Below are 21609 nucleotides of genomic sequence, written 5' to 3' on the forward strand. Positions count from 1 at the left end.
CTCAGGCCAAAGGCCTTCTAGTCTAGGAAGCAGCTTCCCTCCCAAGCTCTCCCATTTCTGGGCTTGGGAAAGTGCAGGCTAGCCCCACTCTGCCTAGGTGTACAGAGTCTGCCGGCCAGGAGTCACCCAGTCGGGGGCTGAAAGGTCTTTGACGTTGCTCCCTTCCCCTCTCCTCAAATGGTCATCTGGTTTTCTTCCTTCTTATCAGAATCCCAACCAGGTCCTCCCATTTCCACAAAGCCTGAGTTCACCCCAAAGCGAAAGGACTCTGCTTCTCTGGGCCTCCATCCCCTGGCTTATGAGACAGACATCTCTGCCTGCCCACCTGGCGGAACCCCTGGGAGGTAAAGGGCAGTCGTGGGTAACACGGAGCTCTGTGGTCCAGGCACCGTTCTAGGAGCTATGCATTCATTCATTCACTCAGTCTTCACAGCAAGCCTCTGAGAAACATATTATCTCCATTTTACAGATGTGGAAACAGAGGCACAGAGCAGATACCCAAAGACACACAGCTAGCAAGGAGCAGAGCCAGAATTTGAATGTGTGTGTGCACCTAACCAACTCTACTCAGCTGCCCCCGGAGCGCTTTATAAGTAAGGGAAAGCTGTACAAATTCAAGAACACTATTATTACCCAAATGCTGTTGCCCCCTCAGGCACACCTCAGGCACCGCCTAGCCCTTTCTGATCAGACACCTGAAAGGACAAGCCTGAGAGGGTCCTGGGCTGCAAGTCCCAGAATTACTTAACCCAGCTCTGGGACTCCAGCTCCCCAACAAATCCCTCAGACCCTTCCTGAACCCACCAGCCACCTCTGGCCCAGGGATCCGGGAGCTGGTGTCAAGAAGAAGGCTCTGTCATAAAAGGAAACGAAATTGAGTTATTTGTAGTGAGGTGGATGGACCTAGAGTCTGTCATACAGAGTGAAGTAAGTCAGAAAGAGAAAAACAAATACCATATGCTAACACACATATATGGAATCTAAGAAAAAAAAAAAAAGGTCATGAAGAACCTAGGGGTAAGACGGGAATAAAGACACAGACCTACCAGAGCATGGACTTGAGGACATGGGGAGGGGGAAGGGTAAGCTGTGACAAAGTGAGAGAGTGGCATGGACAGATATACACTACCAAACGTAAAATAGATAGCTAGTGGGAAGCAGCCGCATGGCACAGGGAGGTCAGCTCGGTGATTTGTGACCACCTAGAGGGGTGGGATAGGGAGGGTGGGAGGGAGGGAGACGCAAGAGGGAAGAGATATGGGAACATATGTATATGTATAACTGATTCATTTTGTTATAAAGCAGAAACTAACACACCATTGTAAAGCAATTATACTCCAATAAAGATGTTAAAAAATTAATAATAATAAAATAAATACTTGTGATGGAGGGGAAAAAAAAGAAGAGGGCTCTGGAGGTGGGAGGGAGCAAGGAGGAAAGAGGCAGGCCTGGCCAGAGCCTGGAGATAGACGGGCCCTGCTCCATGCTGGCCAGTGTCAGGTGGGCCTGGGAGCTAAGGAGCGAAGCAGGTCAGTGATGTACAGCCCCGCCCGCCAGGGGGAAGCCAACCTGATGCCTAATCAGATCAGACACCCCTTCCCAGACCCCCTCATTCCTTCCCCTCCCCCTCCCAGCTCACTGACCTCCCTGCTCGCTTCCCAGCCGCACCCTCCCTGAGATCTCCAGCTGCTCCTGCTGATTTTATAAAGGGCTCTGGCAGGAGGCGGGCACCTTGGCTAATTGAATCAGCGCCCACGAGGCGGGAGGCAGGGGGCTGGTTAGCATCACGGCCGAAAGGTGGTGGCAGCGACAGCCTATGCGCAGCCATCAGGGAGGAGTCTGAGTGAGCAGAGAGGCCCAGACAACCTGGGTCGTGGTTTATTCTGAAGCTCCAAGGTGGGAATTCACCAGGGGGCCCTGGCCGCCCCCACCACAGCCTGGGAGCAAGCTTATGGGATGGACCAGGGGCCAAGATGCACACACATGAACATACACACACCCACACCACACCACTGCTATGCTCTGGAAGAAAGAAAATGTTATACGAGGGGAGGCAGAGAGGGAAAAAAAGAAACATGAAGAATGGTATAGCATGCTTGTGTGTGTGAACACACAGTTACACCAATCTGTGTACGCATCTCTGTGCTGGGCACCAGTCATGATGCCATTCTTATCTGCCCTGATGTCACCTCTGCATAATAATTAGCAAATAAAAGCAGTCCCTAAGTGCCCTGGTCACGGCAGAGGATCTCGTGGTATCGAGAGCTGTCAGGTAGCAGACCTGGAGCCAGGAGACCCTTTCTTGGTGGAGCTGTCTCTTGGTCTTACATTGCCCCCTCCCCTTCGAGACCAATCTGCTTTCTCCTGTATGAATTTGCCCCTTGACAGCAGGCTGCCAGAGAAACACTGTAAGAAGGGCTTCATCTCTGTGTTTCTGTTTGCGGAGATTCATGGCTGAGGCTCACGCCTGCATGAATCCATTTCTGTATAGCCACTGGGCGCGCAGGCTCCACGCACGTGGGGGGAGGGACTGGCCCAGGGAGGGAACTAAGGAATGATGCACATGTCCGAGGCGACGGTGCCATTGAGGATGGGCTGACCCAGCTCTCTGCAGGAAGACCCGCCCGCCCGGTCACATCTTCTGAGAGGGACCCTGCGGGCTTGGTCAGCATTCTCAGGACTCTCATGGCCCCTCCCACTTCCCCAAACCCTCCCTTCCCCTGCCCCCACCAGCCCTCCCCACCTTTCCCCAGGGCCCCAATCTACCACTTTCCCTTTCGAGCAAATCTAGCTTCAGAAGCAAAAGCTCCGAATTCCTCGGATCCCAGCAGGGAGGAGAGAGGCCAGGAGAGGAGCAATTTTCAGCTGAGGGTCCCACACCTCTCGGAGGCAGGCTCCACAGTCCTCCAAGCGGGATTCTGAGGTTCTGAAGGGACAAGCCCTGAAATGCAGATTCTTCCAATGATCCCGCATTCTTTTGGGCGGTAAATCCTAAAGTTCCCTCCTTCGGGACCAAGCCCCCACGCCTGGCAGCAGCTAAGCCCCCAGTGGCCTTTTCCACAGGCTAACACTGCCCCCTGCTGGGATGCGCTGGGATGTCTGCCTCAAGTGCTCTGAAGGAAATGAGGGAGCATCCCTGCCTAAGAGCTCCCCAACTCCCACCTGGAGAGGGGAACTACTGAACCCCTTAGAGGCATTAGGCCTGCCTGCCTCCAGTGTATTCTGAAGCTGGGATTGGGTGGGGTGGTGGCAACCGGAATAGTCCTTTGGCACAGACAAGAGTCAGGGCTCCTGAAAGGCTTCTCCCTCTGTCTCCAGCCTGCTCACCCATTGCCTCAAATTCCTTTAATAAGGAGCAAAGGCATGGTGTGACATAATACTCGATCACACCCCACGTGGGAGGCTGGGAAGCCCACAGGTCTCTATCTTGTTTCCCTCCCCGGCTCCAGAGCCCCTTTCCAGCTGCTGCGGAGACTCCTCTAGCGGGATAGAGTAAGGTCATCTTAGCCTCAGTCAGAAACTAAGCTCACCTTCTTCCCCAGAACTGAATCTCTCCCGAAACCCTATTTCTCTGTGTTCCACATCCAATGTGAATCTAAGATCTGCAGGCCCCATCTCTGCAATGGCATTTGAATCCCCAGTCTTTCTGCATTTCCCCTCCCAATGAAGCTCACTCTGCCCCCAGACCATTTTCCAAGGGTTGTCGGGGTTATTGACCTAACACACAGCTCTACACAACGCCCTGCTCAAAAGCCTTGTCAGTAAGATTGGCCATGTGTTGATAATTCTTGAAGCTAACTGATGGATTCATGGGCATTGATTACACTACTCCTTCCGCTTTTGTGTATGTTTCAAATTTTCCATAATAAAAAAGTTAAAAAAAAAAGACTTTGTCATTCCTCCTTCCCCTTTAATTAGGTACAAATTCCTCCACATCACGGTTAGGATCTGCCTTCCCAACTAGATTGTCCCATGTCCCCTCCATTCTTAATGTAGAACTCTTTCCTGAGTGTATGCGTACCTCCCCCTATGCCTCCATTCACGTTCTTCTACCTGGGATGCTCTTTTCACATTGCTTCCCACCCTTGAAGGTCCACCTTAAATGCCACCTTCGATATGAAAACTTTCTTGGTCCCCCAACAAACAGCTATGTCCCTTGATCCCCAAGGCCTTGATTCACATCTTGTGGCACTTATGTCCACCTTTTGTGATAGACATGTGTGCCCTCATCTCAGCCTCCTCTAGACTGTAAGCATCGTGAGGCCAGGGCAGGCCTTACACGCAGTGCCCCATAATATTGGCTGAGTTGGCCTGTAGCAGAAACATACTGACATCCCTTTCCATGGAAGCGGGTTTTGATGAGAGGAGACAGCACAGAGCCTGCCTGTGGGGAAATGGGATACAAGGGCCAATGGGGAAGTTCAGAGCAGGAAGGGTTCTCAGTGCCTACATGGAGGAACTCCCTCAGTTTACAGACGAAGAGGGCAAGTCTCAGGAAGGCAAGGGATTGAGTGGGAGTAGTTCCATTTCTAACGCTGAAGAGGCTCAACTCTTGCCTATCTTCCAGTCCAGGTTTACTCACACACACACACACACACACACACACACACACACACACACACACAGCTTCCCCGCTATTTTTCTGGTGTTGACCCTACCCCAGCAAAGGGTTAGAGATGCTTGAAGATCTTTCCTGGGGCGCCCTGACTCGCACAGACTTCTACCTCTGTGGGTAGATGACGCTTGGGATGGAGCTTAGGCCCAGAGAGGACTTTGCTGCTGGGAGAGGAGGTGTCAGTGGTGGCTGGTTGAAGCATTCACCCCCAGCAGGGCTGTGCCTGTCCCATCCCCGCCTCATACACTCATGCCGCACAGAAATATTTCAGAAACGTTTATGCCACAGAGAAGTCCAAAACCTGCAGGAAGCTGCAGCCATCCTCCAGGCTGCCCGGAGCCACGGCTGTCCCCTGAAGGGGACACCAGCAGGCAGGTGGCCTGCATGAGCCAAGGAGCCAGGGCCACTTGCTGACATCCTTTTGTCCTCTGCCCTAAATCTGGAGGTTCCATTTAGGCCGGTGGGGGGCGGGGGGAAGAGGAAGTGGAAAAGGGGTAGGAGAAGTGTGGGTCTCTTCAGGGTACTCTTCCTGCTTTGGGATGGTGACTCACCCAGCTGGCCCTGGGAGGGACAACTCCTCAGGCCAGACTAAGGCGGCCAAGACTAGGGTTCTGGAAGGAGCGGAGGGAGGTTCCTGGGATGCGGTGGCCAGGAGGAGTCGCCGCAGAAGCTAGAAGGGAGGCCCGCCTGCCCCCCCCGCCCCCCCCCCCCCCCCCCCCGCCTTCTCACCAGCCTCTAAGCCCGGCCCAGCAGGCACAGGACCACTTCAGCCCTGGCAGCTGACGGAGTCCGCATCTCCTCCACCCTCCATCACTTTGGGCCTTTCTTAAGTACCATGACATTGTCATACTCAGTCCCCTGTGGCCAGCCAGAGGCAGCAAAGTCCTGTCCCGCTGGGTAGACATGCTGGAGGCCGCTGGGGTCCCTGTCAGCTGCGGCTTGCCCCCTCCAGGCCTCACCCCGGATCTCCTGTGGGCTGTCATACAGGGACAGGGCGGCCACCCCCTCAGGCTCATCGTATATGTGGTCGTGTCGGGAGGGCGGGTGCTCCTCGATGCTCTCGTACAGAGGGTCGGCCGGGGCCTGGGGAGGGACGGCCAGGATGCCCCTCAAGCTCTTCCGCGGGTTCTGTACCACTGCATCGAAGGGCACCGCGTACTCCCCCTCTGGGCCCCGCTGCAGCCGGGGGGCAGGAACCCTGACGGTGGTGGGCGATAGTGGTGGGAGTGAGTCGTGGGGTCGGGAGTAGGGACTCTCCGGCCGGGGCAGCGCCGCAGGGTTGGGGACTGGCTGGGTCGGGGGCCCAGGAGGGGAGGCGTTCTTCTGGGCAGCGATGGCCTCTTCCAAGGCCAGGAAGATCTCATTGCCTTGCCGGGTTTCAAACTCAAAGTTGCCCTCCCCTGAGAGGCAGCGCCGGCCTGCCTCAAAGGAAAAGGTTGCCTGGGTGGAGAAGAAAGCCGATGACTCGCAGGCCACTGGGCGGGGCTGCTTGCCACTCCCGGACCCAGCTCCCAACCACAAGCCTGTCCCCCCAGCCTCTCCCCAAGCTGCTTCCCCTTCCCTCCCGCCATGCTTTTGCTTACAAGCGAAGCCCTCTCTCATCTTTTCTCCTTCTTCCTCCCATCCATCGAGTATGAAGCTCGATGTAGAGTTCATCCTCCACCACGCCAGCCACTCTCCACCCTCCCACCTCTCCCCACCTCTTCCTCTCCTTTCCTTCTCCCCCACCTCGACCACCATTTCTCCCTGCCGTGGTTCTCTCCTCCAGCCCCTGGGCTGTGCTGTTTCTCTTCTGCCAGCCTTTATCTCGTCGTTTCTTCCTCCTCCATTCTCTCTTCCTTTGAGGGCCCCTTCGCCCTCTCCCTGACGCTCTCTTTTCTCTCACCGCTCATCCTTCCTCTCACCTGCCCGCGGCAGCCCCCCCCCCCCCCCCCCCCCCCCCCGCTCACCTTGTCCCGCCCAAAGCGCCGCAGGAACCTGTAGGGCCATTCATACAGCTGGGTGCCCAACTGAGGGCCGCCCCACAGCTCCAGGGCACTCTCCCCGGCCCAGAGGGTGTAGGATCCCCAGAGTCGGCACCTCTCACTGGCTTCTGTGGGTCTCACAGTCACAGCAAACTCCTTGCAGGGGGCCCCTGGGGAGAAGAGGGTAGACAAGGAGGCAGTTCATGGGAAGCAGCCGACCTGTCTCGACTCTGCCCTGCTTTACATAGCATGCCGGGTCTCCAGAAAAAGTATTACCCACGGCCCCATGACCCTGCAGCCTGCATCCTGAATGCTGAGCTGCCCTGCGCCAGGTCAGACTCCCTAAAATGCCAGGAACCTCCAGCCCTCCCTCAGGAGGCATCATGCCCTAGCCACACGCACCCCGACCCCGTACCCACATCCTTCCTGCCCCTCTCACCAGAGCCACAGCCTTATCTCCATCTCATCTCTCTCCCCAAGCCAGCTGCCTCCCCAGTCCCGACTGTCGCAGCTGCAGATGCAGCTGACCCTGCCCTCCCAGCTCTCAGCCTACCCAGCCCCTGCCCATGCCATCAGGTGCCCTCCGAGAGGTGGAGCCTGGATGTCCCCCCCCACGTCCACCTGCTCTCCCCATGCGCCCACCCCGAGGGCTAGACAGAGAGCAGGAGGGGCCTTGCCTGGTCAGCAAAAAGCTCCCTTGCCGCAGGACAGCTCAAATCCACAGAAAGAAAACCATTCTTTTCACAGACAATCGCTCGGGTGCCAACAAGGGAGAGTTCAAGAGCCCCACCTTCACCTGGACCCCTCAGCCGGGCCCTTTCCCACCAGCAGGGCCTGCACAAGAGGGAGTGGGCCAAGGGTGCAGCGCTGACATTTCAGGCAGGCCAGCCTCCACGACCTTGGGCTGTGCCGGAAGCAGCGATTCGGAGAGACTGATAAGGGGGCTGGCCGGGGCCGGGGGCAGCCACAAGGCAGGAAGACTGAGCCGGCAGCCGGCCAGCCCTCACCTCCTCCCCACCACGCCCTGGAGAGAGCACCCGGGGAGCAAAGGCAGGGCCCTCACCTGTGGTCGCACTGCTGTACAATTCATTCTCCTCCATGCGGGGCCGGCCGCCCTTCCCCTTCAGCTCCTTCCTCTGGCCCTGGCGGGGAAGGCCAAAGACTCACCACCATCGCCAATCCCAAGCCCACCACTGGCCACCGCAAGCTTTCTTTCAAAACACACTCAGCCTACTGCCCTGTCTTTATTCTGAACTGGGATCCCTCACCCCCACCAAGGAACCACCTCCAGCATCCTGACCTTGGCTCTCACGACATCTGCCCATGGCAAGCATCCAGTGCCCCGTGCCCTTTCTACAGCCCTGGGTGACTCACGGGGAAGGCCAGGAGGCAGATGGCCTGTATCCAGTCACCCCGCTCTGCAGTGGGGGCCGCCAGCGCGTACAGGCGCTCCGTAGTCTCCAGGAAGAAGGTGCTGGTATCCCGGGGGCTGCTGACCTCCCCTCCGGCCTCAGCCACCCGCAGGCAGTCACTGAGGCGGATGATCTTCCGGGGGGCCTCTCCCCGGCGAGGCTTCTCCGGGCCCTCCTGGAGCTCCAGCCGGGCCAGGGCGCAGCCCGACCCTCCGTACAGCGCCGCCCCGAACCGGCGCCATTTCTGCCCCCAGATGCGTAGCAGGTGGGGAGATGGAGAGATGGTGCCCAGCGGGGAGAGAAGGACCCGGGGGAGACAGAGGTGAAGGTCGGGGGAGACCCAAGGAGGCAGAGAGCCTAACAGAGGCCTTAGGAGTTAGAAAGCATTGGAGATGCACCCCAAGCAATCCAATAAGAGGCCTACAATGACAGCAGAGAGGAAGCCAAAGGCAAGAAAGGCACAGGAGTGAGCCCCATGGAGGCGACTGCAGGGAGGCCGGGCAGGCCCAACCCAGGGGATCCAAGTCAAGAGGCAGAAAACCTGCGAGTCCCGGAGCCCAGAGGGCTGAGGAGGGCAGCCCAAGGGCCCAGACTGGGGAGCACGCTTCTCATTCTCTGTGAGGCCCCATAGAAGGCCCTGTCCCCTGGAACCTCAGCTGACCCTCCTGAACCTTCCCGCCTCATCCTCTGACAAGTTAGGCCATGAAAGAGACAGAGAGAGGAACCCCGGGGTGTGTCCGCTGAGGGAAGGAAGACGTCCTCATTCAAGGAGGCCAAAGAAGGAAAAGGAGTTTGGGCACAATGGGGCCCTGGCTCCCAGAGACCCCAGTTCAAGTCCAGTAGCAGCCAAACGTACCCCACTGGGGCAGGAGAGGAGGAAGGAACCTCCACGGCAACCCTGAAGTATCCCCTCCACTGTGCCTTCCATTCCCTCCCAGGGTGTCCCGGTGAGAAGACGTCACCACAGAACAAGAAAGGCAAGAAAAGCAGAGTCAGAGCCTCTTTTTCCCCCTCCTCCCGGGGCAATGGCTGTCAGCAAAGAGCACAGTTTGGAGCCAGCTCGCAGAGGCAACAGCTGCTAAGGCAAGAGCCCTCCCAAGCTTGTACTCTGGGCCCAATGTGGTAGATGGCACAGTCTCCACCATCCCATAAGGGTTTGGGAACATTCCGGGGCCTCTTCTCCTCCCCAGGGAAGTCTCTAGCAGCCCCCCAGCCCCTCGGCTCAGCCCCAGCCCAGCCGTGCTCTTCCTACCTTCCCAAAAGTCTGCTGCTGCTGAAGGTACAGGAAGCCCTGCTTCACCGCCACATCCTCCATCTTCCCACCATCCTGGGCCCCTGAGCTTCAGCTCTCTGCTTCCACTCCCGCCCTCTTTCTCTCCTCTCTGCTCTATGTTCCCCCTTCTCTCAAGTTCATTTCCTCTCTGCCTAGAGTTCTGCACTATTCTCGTCTGCTCGATGACGACAGGCTGATAAGCCCTGTGGTTTCTTGCTCTGTGTGTATGTGTGTGTGTGTTTTCTTTTTGATGAGTGAGTTTCACGCTCAAGCCTCCTGCGTTTTCAGTGAGGAAGAGAGAATTTCCAAAAAGCCAAACTCCAGCGCTTTGGTGAGCAGCAACTCAGGTACAGAGACCCAGAAATGAAATTCGACAGTAAAACCAGCAGCCAAAGGCCCCCCATGCTCAAGCTGGATGCTTATTAGCGTGACAGAGCTAGGAGAGAACTTAGAAATCAATCAGCCCAAGTCTGTCATTTAAAAATGAGGAGACAGGCTCAGGAAGGTCTGAGGGATGGGTTCAAGGCCACCAAACCAGAACCCAGGTCTCTCAACTCAGTAGGAGCTGAGCCACACTCACACACACTGGACACATGAGCCTCGCCACTTTCACACACTCCACTGCAACAGTTTCAGTCTGTGGGGAGCACTCCCTGTCCCCCACAATGACACACACTTACACCACCTCCTTGAGCTTCTAGAAACATGAACATTCCCACACTGAAACATGCTATGCTCCCTGAGCACATCTCAACTGTCGGAGTTCACCTTCTTTCCAGCCTTTGAGAGCTTTATAAAGACACTGGAGTTCCATCTGAAGGTTAGCTTTTTAAGTTACAGTAGCAATTCTTATATTTTTTTAAAAAAAAGCTTTACAATGATCAAAAGTGCTTCACAGTTACCAAAGTTTCCAGGCACACACTGTCTCCAGGCACCCTATCTAACCCTGAAAGAAGGAAGGGCAAGTATGAACACACCTGTTTGCAACCCTCCTGAGGTCACAGGAGCAGAGAAGGAAGTACCGGAGCACCTGATCTTTAATTCAACAGTCTTTTTATTGCTGACCCCTGAGTGGGATCCAGACTCCATGCAAGAAGATACATTGCTTTGGGGAAATCTAAGCTCCCCAGAGAATATTTAACTTAGATCCAGATGGTTTAGAGAAGCAATCTGAAGGAGGCATGGTGCAGAAATGTTGGGGGAACCAGAGAACTAGACCAGCACTCTTGGGGCAACCCCATAATGGGTGCTTATGTAACTGAGCCATTTCCTCTACCACAGGGGTTCGGTTGCCTTAGGAAGGAGAGCAGAACAGTACACCGCTCAGACCTTCTGCTGTACATGCCATGTGCTTTACCAAAACAGCTCTAAAAGATAAATGTTATGAGTTCTGGGAGGAGAGGACTGAGTCACGTAAAGCTCACGGCACTCAGCCCAGCTGCCTGGATTTGAACAGGTGAATCCACAGACCAAGGGGGAACCAAGGATGTCGGTGCAGGAAAAGCTCCTTGGGAAGTGGTTAGGAGTATGGAAATGGGTGGCCTATTCCATTTCTCTAGTCCCTTAGGGGAGGCAACATTACCTGGGGGCTGCATGGTGTGTGGTGGACTCAGCATCTCCTTATGGAGTGAGAAAAGAAGAGCTTTTCTTTTTTTTTCTTAGGGCCATCCTGGGGGCTGCCAGAGCAGTGCCTTTCAAACTTCAATGTGCAAATCTTGTTAAGAGTGCAGATTCTGATGCAGTAGGTGTGGAGTGAGACCTGAGATGCTGATGCTGCTGGTGGGTGGACCAGACCTGAGTTTGAGGAGCAAGACAACAGAGGATGTTCCCCCCACCACGTTCTCTGATCACCTCCCCGCGAAGTCGATTGGACACATTCCACTCAGAGCCACAGGGGGGCACCCGAGCTTGCCAGATTACTTGGAAACTATTTAAACCTGGAGGCCTGAGCCCCAGGAATTTCAGACACCCTGCATGCCATCCCTTGCCCGTGGGAGCTAGAAAATTTCTCTTCCCGTGGCTGTTGTCTGCAGCAGGAGTGAACTCAGAGCAACACCCACTTTTCCTAGCAGGACTTGTGGGAACCCCACAGAGGAAGTACTAACCCCAGTAACTTTCTGTCTGGCCACAGGCAAATCCTGTGAGCAGGGACCCAGAAGAGATAGCTCCAAGACACAGCAGAAGGGCAGAGAACCAGAGGCCCTTAGGTTACCCAGGCACCAATGATAAGGAGAGAAAGCAGCAAAGAGGAAAGGGTCCCAGTGGTTTATACTGAGGTCTGGGTGGGGGTGGGGTGCCCCTTGGCACCTCATGGCTCTTATTGGAAAGAAAGGGACACGCACCTCATTTGTGCCTCAGTATTCGCCACCAGGACGCTTTCCTTTACAAAGGTTTCTCTCAGCGGGAGTTAGGAACCATACAGATCAAGAGATCACAGCTGCAGGAACTTGGCAACTTTTTGTTACTATCCTCACCAGTGATTAGCAACTAAATCTTTAACACAAAAGGGCTTCTGGGCTTGTCTTTGGGGGCAAGAAAGGAAGGAGCAGAAGAGACTGATTCCTTGGACATGTCTGGAGATTAGGCAACACCCCCCCCCCGCGCAAGGATGAACGGGGAGGTGCAGCTACTCAAGGGGCAGCTCTGGACACACAACAGGAAAGAAGGTATAGAATGGGCAAGGAGCTGGGGGGGTCCTGAGAAGGATGGAGGACTGAGCACAGAAAAAACGTGAGCGGGGTTCATGAAAGATTCCATCCCTGCCTCCTCCCACCCCAGTGGCTCCTGACCGTGGGGAGGAAGGACCAGTCTCTTGAGTTTCATCCCCAGTCCTCACCTTTTCTCCACTACGTATATCATTATTAACATAATAATGTTACTTAACATTGTGATAACACTTCAAACTCTTTATGTTCTCATAAGACCCCAAATACACCCTAGAATGAGACTGAGATAGGAAGAATTTAATTAACTCAAAAGTTTTTGGTTTTTTGGTTTTTTGTGGTTTTTTTGAGCATCTACTCTGTGCAGAAGTAGGAGAGACAGAGCATAAACAAGACATATATAGAATCCCTGTTTTCATCGTGGTTCTTTTCTAGTTGAAGACCCAGACAATGAAAAGAATAAATATGTAACTAAATAGTTTTGTATAGACAGTGATCAATGCTGTAAGTATGACAGTGAAGGGGTCGGGGACAACTTTCAATAGAGCCGGTGAGAAAAGCTTCTCTGAGGAGATAACAACTGAACTAAGACATCAGTGATAAGAGGGAACCAGCCACTTAAAGATCTGAGGGGAAAACATTCCAGGCAGAAGTTCCTTCAAGGGCAAAGGCCCAGAGGCAGGTACAGCTGGATGTGAGGAAGTGCAAGAAGGGCAGAATGACCAGAGCATTGTGAGCCAGAGGGGACACGGAGAGAGGGTCCCATCACATGGCCTCTTGGGCTATAGCAAAGATTTGGAATGTACTCTAAATGTAATGGGAGGCCACTTGAGGATTTTTAAGCAGGGCTGTGAACTGATTTATGATTTTAAAAGGATGTTCTGCAGCTATAGGGAAAATGGATTATCATGGGGCAAGAAGGGAAGCAGGGAAAGAAAGGACTGTATTATCAGAGCCCAGGATAAATGTGATGGTGGCCTGGATCAGGGTGCTAGCAGTGGTGATGAAGAAGAGTGGCCAGATTTGGGTATGTACCGGATATAGATTCAACAGGATTTGCAATGGATATGGGGGGACTGTTGAAACACTAAGTAATCAGGGCAACTCCTGGGTTTTTAGTTTGAGCAACTGGGTGAATGACGGTATCATTTACTGAGAAAGGGAAGATAGAGGGAGAGAAACAGGTGTGGGGAAGGGTTTTGGTGGGGGGTGGATTTGGGCCTGGCCCACAGGGAGCTGCTATTTCTACGCAATCAAGCAAGTAGGGAATTCGAAGACTGCCACGGCAATCATCACGTCAAGAAGATACCAAGGAAGCACCTGACCCACCACCCCTGCTCTCTACCCTCAGGGAGCTAAGGATTGGACATTGGAACGTTGTTGAAAAACAAAAACAGAAAAATCCCACATCTCAGAGTCTAGACCTGCCAAAAGCAACAGTCAAACGCTCTGCCTCCAAAGTCTTCTCTGAGTGAATCTAATTGGCGGAGCCGAACTTGCATACAGAACCCTAGCTGCAAGGAAGTCTGGGTAATGTAGTTTTTAGGTGTCCTACCTCTGCAAATCAGGAAGACACACTCGGAGGACGAAGCTTGAAATGAATGCTAAGTACCAGTCCTCTCGATCCACAACAGAAAGTGTGTGTCATTCACTACTATAATCAGTTCCATCGCACGTGGTGGCCCCTAGTCAATACAAACTTCAGACAACCAATACTCTCAGAATCCAGCTAAAATCTAATCTGGGGGCCATGATTGGAAGCCAGAGTGGAATCCAATTGAAAACGGGATCCGGCATTATCTGACACGGATCATTCCTAGTGGGAAAGGCTGGAATTGGCCTCAGCAGGCAGAGCCTTATCTGACCTGACCCAGAGGGATGGCTTCCCCACTCAGACTGAGCCAGGGGTCCTAAAACTCCTTTATCACTCCCCACCACCACCTCCCCCAGCTTCTGACCCCTCTCAGGAGGCAGCCTAGACTGCTGGTTAAGATAACAACCTATTGGGGAAGATCGGAACCGTGCCTTCTGCACGTTTCCAACATCACCACTCTTTGGCGGCTACTTCCATGAATGTTCATCGTGGAGAAAAGGATAGAAATGGAAACAAGGAGATTTGGATTGCTGGTAAAACCCAGGATCAGAGAGCAGTGGCTCCTGTCCACTGGAGCTGAAAGACACAAACAAATTCGGCCACCGTCGGCAGTGTAAAGTAAAGAATAATGTCGGCGCCCCAAGCGGGGGTTTTGGGCGGTGGGCGCACCGGAAGACCCCCCTGGGGGTGTGGTGTTACAGCAGTGGCGCGGCCGCAGAGCGGTAGGGAGCGTCCGGGGCACGTCGTGAGGACACTCGGGAAGAGAGGAATCCGCCAGGTGCAGGGGTCTGGGCGGGGACAGGTCCTGGCCCCTCGAGGAGCCCTCGCGAAGCCGATGAGCTAAGGCAGCGCCAACTCCCGCTACCGCTCTCGCCCGCCCGCCGGAGCGAGCACGGCCCCTTTAAAATCCATGTAAACAAAGCTTTGTTCCCCCGGCCCCCTCCCCTCGCGCCCCTCGGTCCGCTCCTTCCTCCACCCGCCCGCAGCGTCTCCGGGCCGCTGACGTTGCCGCGCCTTTACGCCGTCCCAACGGCGCTGCGCATTCTCCAACCGCGGCCCCGGCCGCCCGGGCCTACGCAGACGGGCGGTGCTACGCCGCGAGCGCTGCGCGACGAGTCCCCAGCGCGCAGGCGCAGCGGCGACGGCGGCGGCGGCGGCGGCCCGGCCGAGGTGCGCGCTGGGGGGGAGGGGGGCCGGAGAGGAGCATGAATGGAGCAAAATGGCGGATCATGTGCAGGTGAGAGGAGCCGCGGGGGAGGGGGCGGCCGCGGAGAGTGGGGAGTGGGGTCGCACGCGGCCCAAGGGGCTCGGGCCGGCTTGGGGCTCACCGGGCCCGCGCCGCCGCCACTCGGGGCTCCGGAGCCGCCGCCCGTCCCGGAGCTCTGGGGCCTTTCCCGCCTCCTGGGCCGGGGGCCTCCTCCATCCCCTCCCACCCCGTCCCACGCCTCTCGCGCTGGGCTGGAGGTTCAGGGATCGGCGCCCCAGCTGGCACAGCCTACATCGCTTATCAGTGACTGCCCTCCCACTGGAGGGAGGCCTCTTGCAAGTCCTCAGTGCCCCCCAAGACGGGGAGGGGAGGGAGACCCCTTGCCGACTCTGTCCTGAGGGGAACTTCCCCATCACACCCGCCAGCCCTAAACAGATAACAAAAAGAATACCTCGCACTGACAAACCTCGCTCTACCGAGTCTTTCCCGCCGCCTTCCTCCTCACGCCCCCGAGTACAAGAGACCCCCCTCCGGCCTCCTCCCCCCTCCCACGGATGCGTCCTACACTCCCCCACTGCTGGTCGCACAGCCTGCAGGGCCGAGCTCCCCCGTCCTCCAAAATGGGTGCTCAGGCCTGGGCCCGCCCTCCCTCCGGTGCCCCTATCCCCAGTGAAGGAGTTGAGTGCCCACACCTCCTCTGAAACACGGGGTGGAGGGGGTGTGTCTGAAACGAGAGATGCAACGTTGGGTGCAGACGTTGCTCTGGAGGGTCCTGATCGGGCTCCAGGGCTGCCCCAGGCGTGCTTTGGGCTCAGGCCACTTTTCTTCAAAGACACGGCACAGGCCCTAGGAAGGGACAACCCATACCGAACCTAATAGTAGCTGTAGGACTCAGGGTTATTTCTTGCAAACTCGATAAAGTTTTTCCTCTCTGTGCTTTAGATCTGATATTTTTATGACAGTTATTGTTACAAATCTGTTGTCAGAAACCTTTGGATTTTCTAGCAGAGGTTTTGTATTGTGGGAAGTAGAAAAGAGGATAACAAGTGTCGCCTTATTTTGCATACTGTATAGTTATCATTCCTCGAGTAAAGAGGATGATCTTATTCCTCACATTATGTCTACAAGGAGGTGGATAGTGTGACTTCTACCAATTTCTTTGGGAGAGAAGGGACTAAATAAATTCTCAGGCCAGGGATCAGTAGAGTAAATCTTAGAAGTGTGAGGTACAAGTTATCAGGACAGAATTATATCAAAAATTGTAATCACAGATGGAAGACCACAGGATTTGTGTTTCAAAGCCAGTATCGTGGCCTAATTCAGAAGTAGCAGTAAAACTTGGTACAAGGTGATAGTAATAATAATAGTGAGCACCTTGAGTTTTATAGCAGCCATTTCTAAGAAGCGTGAAGGATTTTTTATGTGTTTTTTTTTTAATTCTTCCATTCTAAAGGAGTAGATAGGCAAGAACTACTTCTGTCATTTTGAAGAAACAAACCAAAGCACAGAACTTATATGAGATTTGCTTAGGGTAAGGCTAAAGTGGATCAAAGGCTTTTGACTTTGGGTCCCGTGCTCTTATCTATTGGGGGAAAAAAAGTAGTGTCTGTGAGCATTCCAGAACATGGTTTGAATAGATAGCCTTTCTGAATGATGCTTTGGAAGGCAGAGGAAGTCCGTGTACTTTTATGAATATACATCTGTTTTATCTCTTGCAAAGAAGTTTCTCTTAATGTGATCTCTCCTACCTTTTGAACAAAAAGGTTGTCATTCCTCACTAGAGGAAAGTCCAGATGGGTCAAAGCAGTTTTCATAGCAATTATGTCTCAAAGGAGGGTCTGCCTTATTTTTAGTAAGGGGATTTTTTCCCCCACCCATCCCCAAATAAAAATCTACCAAAGTAAGAATTTATTAATTTTTCAAAACAAAGAGGACTATGCCAGTCCATTGTTTTATTTGACTTTGGAGAGTTGTAGTATGTTACTCTCTAAATTAGCGGTCTTTATAACAACAGGGTAAGTTTGCGAGAGCTTTTTCTCTTTAAATAGAATGGGGCATATTGCTTTTCTTTGTTAGACCACTAGATTACTTTTAGTATTGGATACTCGGAAAGTTTAACGTGGTACCTTATTGTAGCAGAAAACCTTCCCAAGAAAAAGATAGATTCTCCCCTGTGTGGAAAGAGTAAATAAATGAAAAGATTAAAGACAAATCTGAAGTGCATTGAGGGGGAATATTTTTCTGAAAACACTATTGGAACATGAAGTTTAAAAAGGAGCCTATCAAAGGTCCAAGACTGATTATTTGAAAGTTTCATAGTAATACTAAATAGTTGACTTATTATGTATCTAGTGCTTGTCTGAACCACCAGGGTGAGCAGTTTTTTTTGTTTTGTTTTTTTTCTATTGACACTAAGCAAGTGTCATATGATTCTCAGGCTGGAGTCCTGAGCATCTCTTCTGATAAGTGTTTAATGGAAGTCACAAAATGGTAGTAATGGGAAAATTGTAATATTTGTGTCTTTTAGCTCTGTTGGTGTCATAGTCAAGCCTCTTAAGAAGAGAGACTTGTAAGAAAGAATCTCCTTGTTGTGATGAGTTTCTTATTCTTGGTCTTAGATGACTCTAACACCCACCATAGAGGCAGTGATTAACTGTAAAAAAAAAAAAAAATCAAACTAATTTGTGTTTATCTTCATAAAATGAACACTCCTCCTTCCTTTTTTTTTTAATATCTAAAGTTAGATTAGATAATGAGGATTCAGTATTTCCACTTGCTGACTACTTATTGTAAGGAAATGAAGATGGCTTAGTGTACAGTGGTAATGAAAAAATTAAGGATCAGATGTTAGCTTTAATTGTGCTAGCTGTATTCAGGCTCTTGAGAGGAAAAGGAAAGCGTATATAATAATTGTATATTAAGTATATTTAACATATAATTATATGTAAATATATTAAATGAAGGATAACTCTGGAGTTCATTGGATTTATTATGTTGTTATGCTGGGCCTTACCCACAGTCTTACAGTATTATTTACTGGGCTCTATATTATGACTGTGTAGTAACAGAAAATACGATTTTCAGATAGTCATATTTGTTTAAATATTGACCACCAGTGTAACTCTAGAGAGTCAAGAAGAATCATTTAAACTGGCAGGTTAAAATTTAACAGAGTGCAAAAGTTTAGCCTGATTAGAGCAAAAGATAGTTGTCTTTTTAGCTTTTAAAACTATGCAAGGAAACATCAGAGGATCTACCCGTGGTTCATTTTGAGAAGAGAATTCTGTACAACTTTCGAACATTTTTAATGGGAAAAAAAGAAAAAACAGTTACTTTTCTAACTTTCTTTCAGTTAAGCTAATACCATAAAGTTTAATGTGTGCAAGGCCCTTTGCTGTGCTGGGCACTGCAAAGGATTCCAGGCTGAGAAAGATCCTGGAGCCAGACTGCTGAAGTGTCAAATTCTAATGCTGTGTTGGGCAGGCTTCAGAAGGCAAATGGATACAAGAACTTAATACATTGATTTCAAAGCATGCTACGTTTGTGTTGGATGATATGAAATAGCTACGTCCCCTCACTCACCCCAGCTACCTCTTCTGTGGATTTGTATAAATAATATGTCTGTATTTTAAAAGAACATATTTATATGTACTTGATAATTCTGATTTAGTTTTACTTCCTCTCGTGAGAAAAACCTTCAGAAAAATTAAGGGTTGTATATATGCATGTAGTATCATTCAAACACTTATGCAATAAAACAAAATATATTACTGTAATGGAATCTCTATTTAGATGGAGCCAGGAGAAAGGAGCATTAAGAAGATCCCTGGTCTGTATCTTACAGATAAATTAACTTCCATTTGATCCAGAAATTGATATTCATAACCACCAGCTGTATTTTCTTTTTTCTTAGTTGGGTTTTGAAACCAATATTGTACCACAGCCCTTCGAGAAGGGAAAGTTGCCAGTTTAAACCGATAAGCTGATGTCTCTGTAGGTACAACTACTGAGGCCACTTTGCTCACTTTAGTATACTAAGGAAGATAGTATTTAGATGTTGCATCATTTTTTTTTTTTTAACACCAAACATATATTATCTCACACGTATTCTGAGTCAGGAATCCGGGAGTGGCTTAACTAGATGGTTCTAGTTCAGGGTCTTTGATTTGCCCTCAAGCAGTGAGCCAGGCCTGCAGTCCTTCTCAAGGCTTGACTGAGGATGGAGAGCCTGTTTCCAAGCTCACCCACATGCTCACTGGCAGGCATCATCAGTTAGTTGCTTGCAGGCAGATGGGCTAGGGGCCACAGCGCCTCACTGGCTGTTGTCTGGGGGTTTCAGCTCTTTACCACATGGACCCTTCCTAGAACATAAATTTTAAGAACTTCTGTTTTACATTATGTAATGATGTCTGCTATGTATAAGTGACCCATCTTTGTTACTGTTTTTTTTTTTTAACCTCTTATTGAAATATACCTTCGGACAGGTGCAAAACTCGTAACTGTTCAGCTTGATGAATTTTCACAAAGTGAACACTCTTGGGAATTCCTGGTGGTCCAGTGGTTAAGACTCCACACTTTTCCTGCCTAGGGACCAGGTTCGATCCCTGGTCAGGGAACTAAGATCCCACAAACCGCACAGTGCCGCCAAAAAAAAAAAAACAAAATGAATACTCTTCTAACCAACACCGAAATCCACAATATTTTCAATGCCTCAGAAGTCCCTCTGGTGCCCCCCGCTCAACAACTACCCATAGATCCTTCTGCCTGAGGATAACTATTGTACTATCCTGCCATTTAATTTTTAAGTATGCTTTTAGGAGTCCAGCTGAGGAAGTCCTGTCCATGAGAGCTTAAACTTCAGAGCCAGGGGAGAAGCTGTATAGAGCAGTGGTCCTTCAGCTGTGGGGGGAGTTGGTTTGTTTTTTTATTTTTTTAGAATGTAATGGCAGCTGTGTGCTCTCTAAGGAGGGAAAGTATACCTACACAAAGATTTGCCTACAGTTTCAGGCCATTCATGAACTTTAGAACTCGAGTTTAAAGATACATTCCTTTTTAGATGAAATGCTTACCACATTTTATTGAGAAACTGATTTACAAGTCTTTCTCTTTTGACCTGTGTGAAAGGCTAGTTCTCGGTCTCACTATGTATTCCTGGAGAGTTACATGCAGGCTGAATTTTTAAATATGGAATTCTTGAGGATGATTAAAAACAGTTAATGACTATTAAGCATCTGATGGCCTGTTCTTAGACACATGCAAGAAAGTACAAGATGTAATGCCCTATTTTCGGGGGCGTTGCATGTTAATTGGAGAGATAACGAGCCTGGGTTGAGTTGTGAATTTGCAGTGAGACATTGGTTTTTGTCAGCATGTCTCTGAATGAAGGGACTCTTGCTCCCATCACCTTTTTCCTCCAGTCCAGTACATCTGAGTTCACGCCCCACACTTATAGTGACTCACTGTGACAGGGAATTCTCAATGGAATGAGATTGGTACCCAGGAGTCATATCAAAATCTTGCGGAAAGGAGGGGAATTGTCAAAAATTGGGTCTTAAGTATAGCTGATATTTGCATCCCTCGCTTTTCATTCCTTCATACATGTTTGTGCGCACGCACACGAAAACACACATACACACATGCTCCTACCGTCATAAATGGAAAAGATGTGTTTGAGAGAAGGCAGCATTGGAAACTTCATGCTAGCATTTATTGGACTTTTAGCTGCTTGCCATTTTACATGATCTCATTTAATGCTCACAGCCAGTCTATAAGGTAGGTATCATAGAGATAATAGTAATGGAATGTTCCTTGAAATAGGTTGATGAAAGGACTTAGTGTCTCCAGAAGACCAGAGAACTGTTGGAAGATTTAGGTGACAGTTGTGGTGGTGGTTATTGTACAACTTACTGGTGGGGGACCTTGGTTGGGGGTAGATGAAAGGGTGACAGCAACATTTATGGAACATCTGTTATGTGCCAGCACCATGCTAAGCCCCTTTATTTGTATTATGCCATTTAACTGGGCAATTCATTTAGTCTCCTTGAACCTGGATTAGGTGATCTCTTAAGTCTCTTATACTTCCAGCATTGTGGCTGGCATTTCCAGTTGTCATTCCTTACCGTTCTCTCCCAAGTAAACTACATGTTCTCAATTCATATGTACATTGTCATAAATTTTCCTAAAATATTTATTTTTTTATAATATTTTTTAAAATATTTACTTCCTAAAAAATTTATTTCCTAAAATATTTATTTCCATTTCTTCTATCTTAAATATGCCTTCCTCTACCCCACCTCCCAATTTCTTAACTCTCAGAGGTGGTGTTTTTTTGGGGTGGGGGTACTAATAGTCTGTAGCACATCTCACAAACTGAGCTCTGATATACCCCAAATAATAAGTAAAGAGCCCTCTTAGTTGGACAGTAAGTAGTGAAGGACATTTTTTGTGGGCCAAGAAATTAACATTATTAGTCAGATGTTGTTGCTTGTAGACTGAAAAATGATTCTCACTTAAAAGTCCCTGGGTTTGGGGCTTCCCTGGTGGCGCAGTGGTTGAGAGTCCGCCTGCCGATGCAGGGGACATGGGTTCGTGCCCCTGTCCGGGAAGATCCCACATGCTGTGGAGCGGCTGGGCCCGTGAGCCATGGCCACTGAGCCTGCGCATCCGGAGCCTGTGCTCCACAACGGGAGAGGCCACAACAGTGAGAGGCCCGCGTACCGCAAAAAAAACAAACAAACAAAAAAAAAAAAAAACAAACAAAAAAAAAAAAAGTCCCTGGGTTTAAGCCTCTCTTAGAGAGAAACTAGTTAGGTGAAAAGCAGTCAAAATGCTTTCCTATAAATACCTTGGAAAACAATTAGATTAATAGAATATCCCTTGTA

At 50.8% G+C, this 21609-nt stretch overlaps 2 protein-coding genes across 3 annotated transcripts in view; one reads left to right on the plus strand and one right to left on the minus strand.

Annotated features, from left to right (window-relative positions):
* Positions 1-5327: 5327 nt before the first annotated feature.
* On the minus strand, positions 5328-14366 carry DOK2 (docking protein 2). Its single transcript, XM_067745071.1, has 5 exons — positions 9244-14366; positions 7954-8235; positions 7643-7721; positions 6565-6749; positions 5328-6055 (listed from the first exon to the last, which is right to left on the minus strand). The coding sequence occupies exons 1-5, from the start codon at positions 9304-9306 to the stop codon at positions 5426-5428; spliced, it is 1239 nt and encodes a 412-aa protein (XP_067601172.1). The 5' UTR covers positions 9307-14366; the 3' UTR covers positions 5328-5425.
* A 270-nt stretch (positions 14367-14636) lies between these two features.
* XPO7 (exportin 7) overlaps positions 14637-21609 on the plus strand; it is an 86119-nt gene continuing 79146 nt past the window's right edge. For both annotated transcript variants that reach the window (XM_067745072.1, XM_067745073.1), the window contains exon 1: positions 14637-14758. In XM_067745072.1, the coding sequence (XP_067601173.1) occupies positions 14741-14758 (18 nt within the window). In that variant the 5' untranslated portion in view covers positions 14637-14740. The remainder of the gene's footprint in view (positions 14759-21609) is intronic.

The sequence above is a fragment of the Pseudorca crassidens genome, chromosome 7 (genome assembly GCF_039906515.1).
Source record: "Pseudorca crassidens isolate mPseCra1 chromosome 7, mPseCra1.hap1, whole genome shotgun sequence".
NCBI classification, from domain to species: Eukaryota; Metazoa; Chordata; class Mammalia; order Artiodactyla; family Delphinidae; genus Pseudorca; species Pseudorca crassidens.

Excerpts from the sequence above, each read along its gene's own strand:
- DOK2 (XM_067745071.1), bottom strand. The coding sequence starts at position 9,306 with ATGGAGGATGTGGCGGTGAAGCAGGGCTTCCTGTACCTTCAGCAGCAG. Across the intron at positions 8,236-9,243 it reads AGCAGCAGACTTTTGGGAAG|AAATGGCGCCGGTTCGGGGC; the intron begins GTAGGAAGAGCA and ends ATCTGGGGGCAG. Across the intron at positions 6,750-7,642 it reads GTACAGCAGTGCGACCACAG|GGGCCCCCTGCAAGGAGTTT; the intron begins GTGAGGGCCCTG and ends TCTTCTCCCCAG.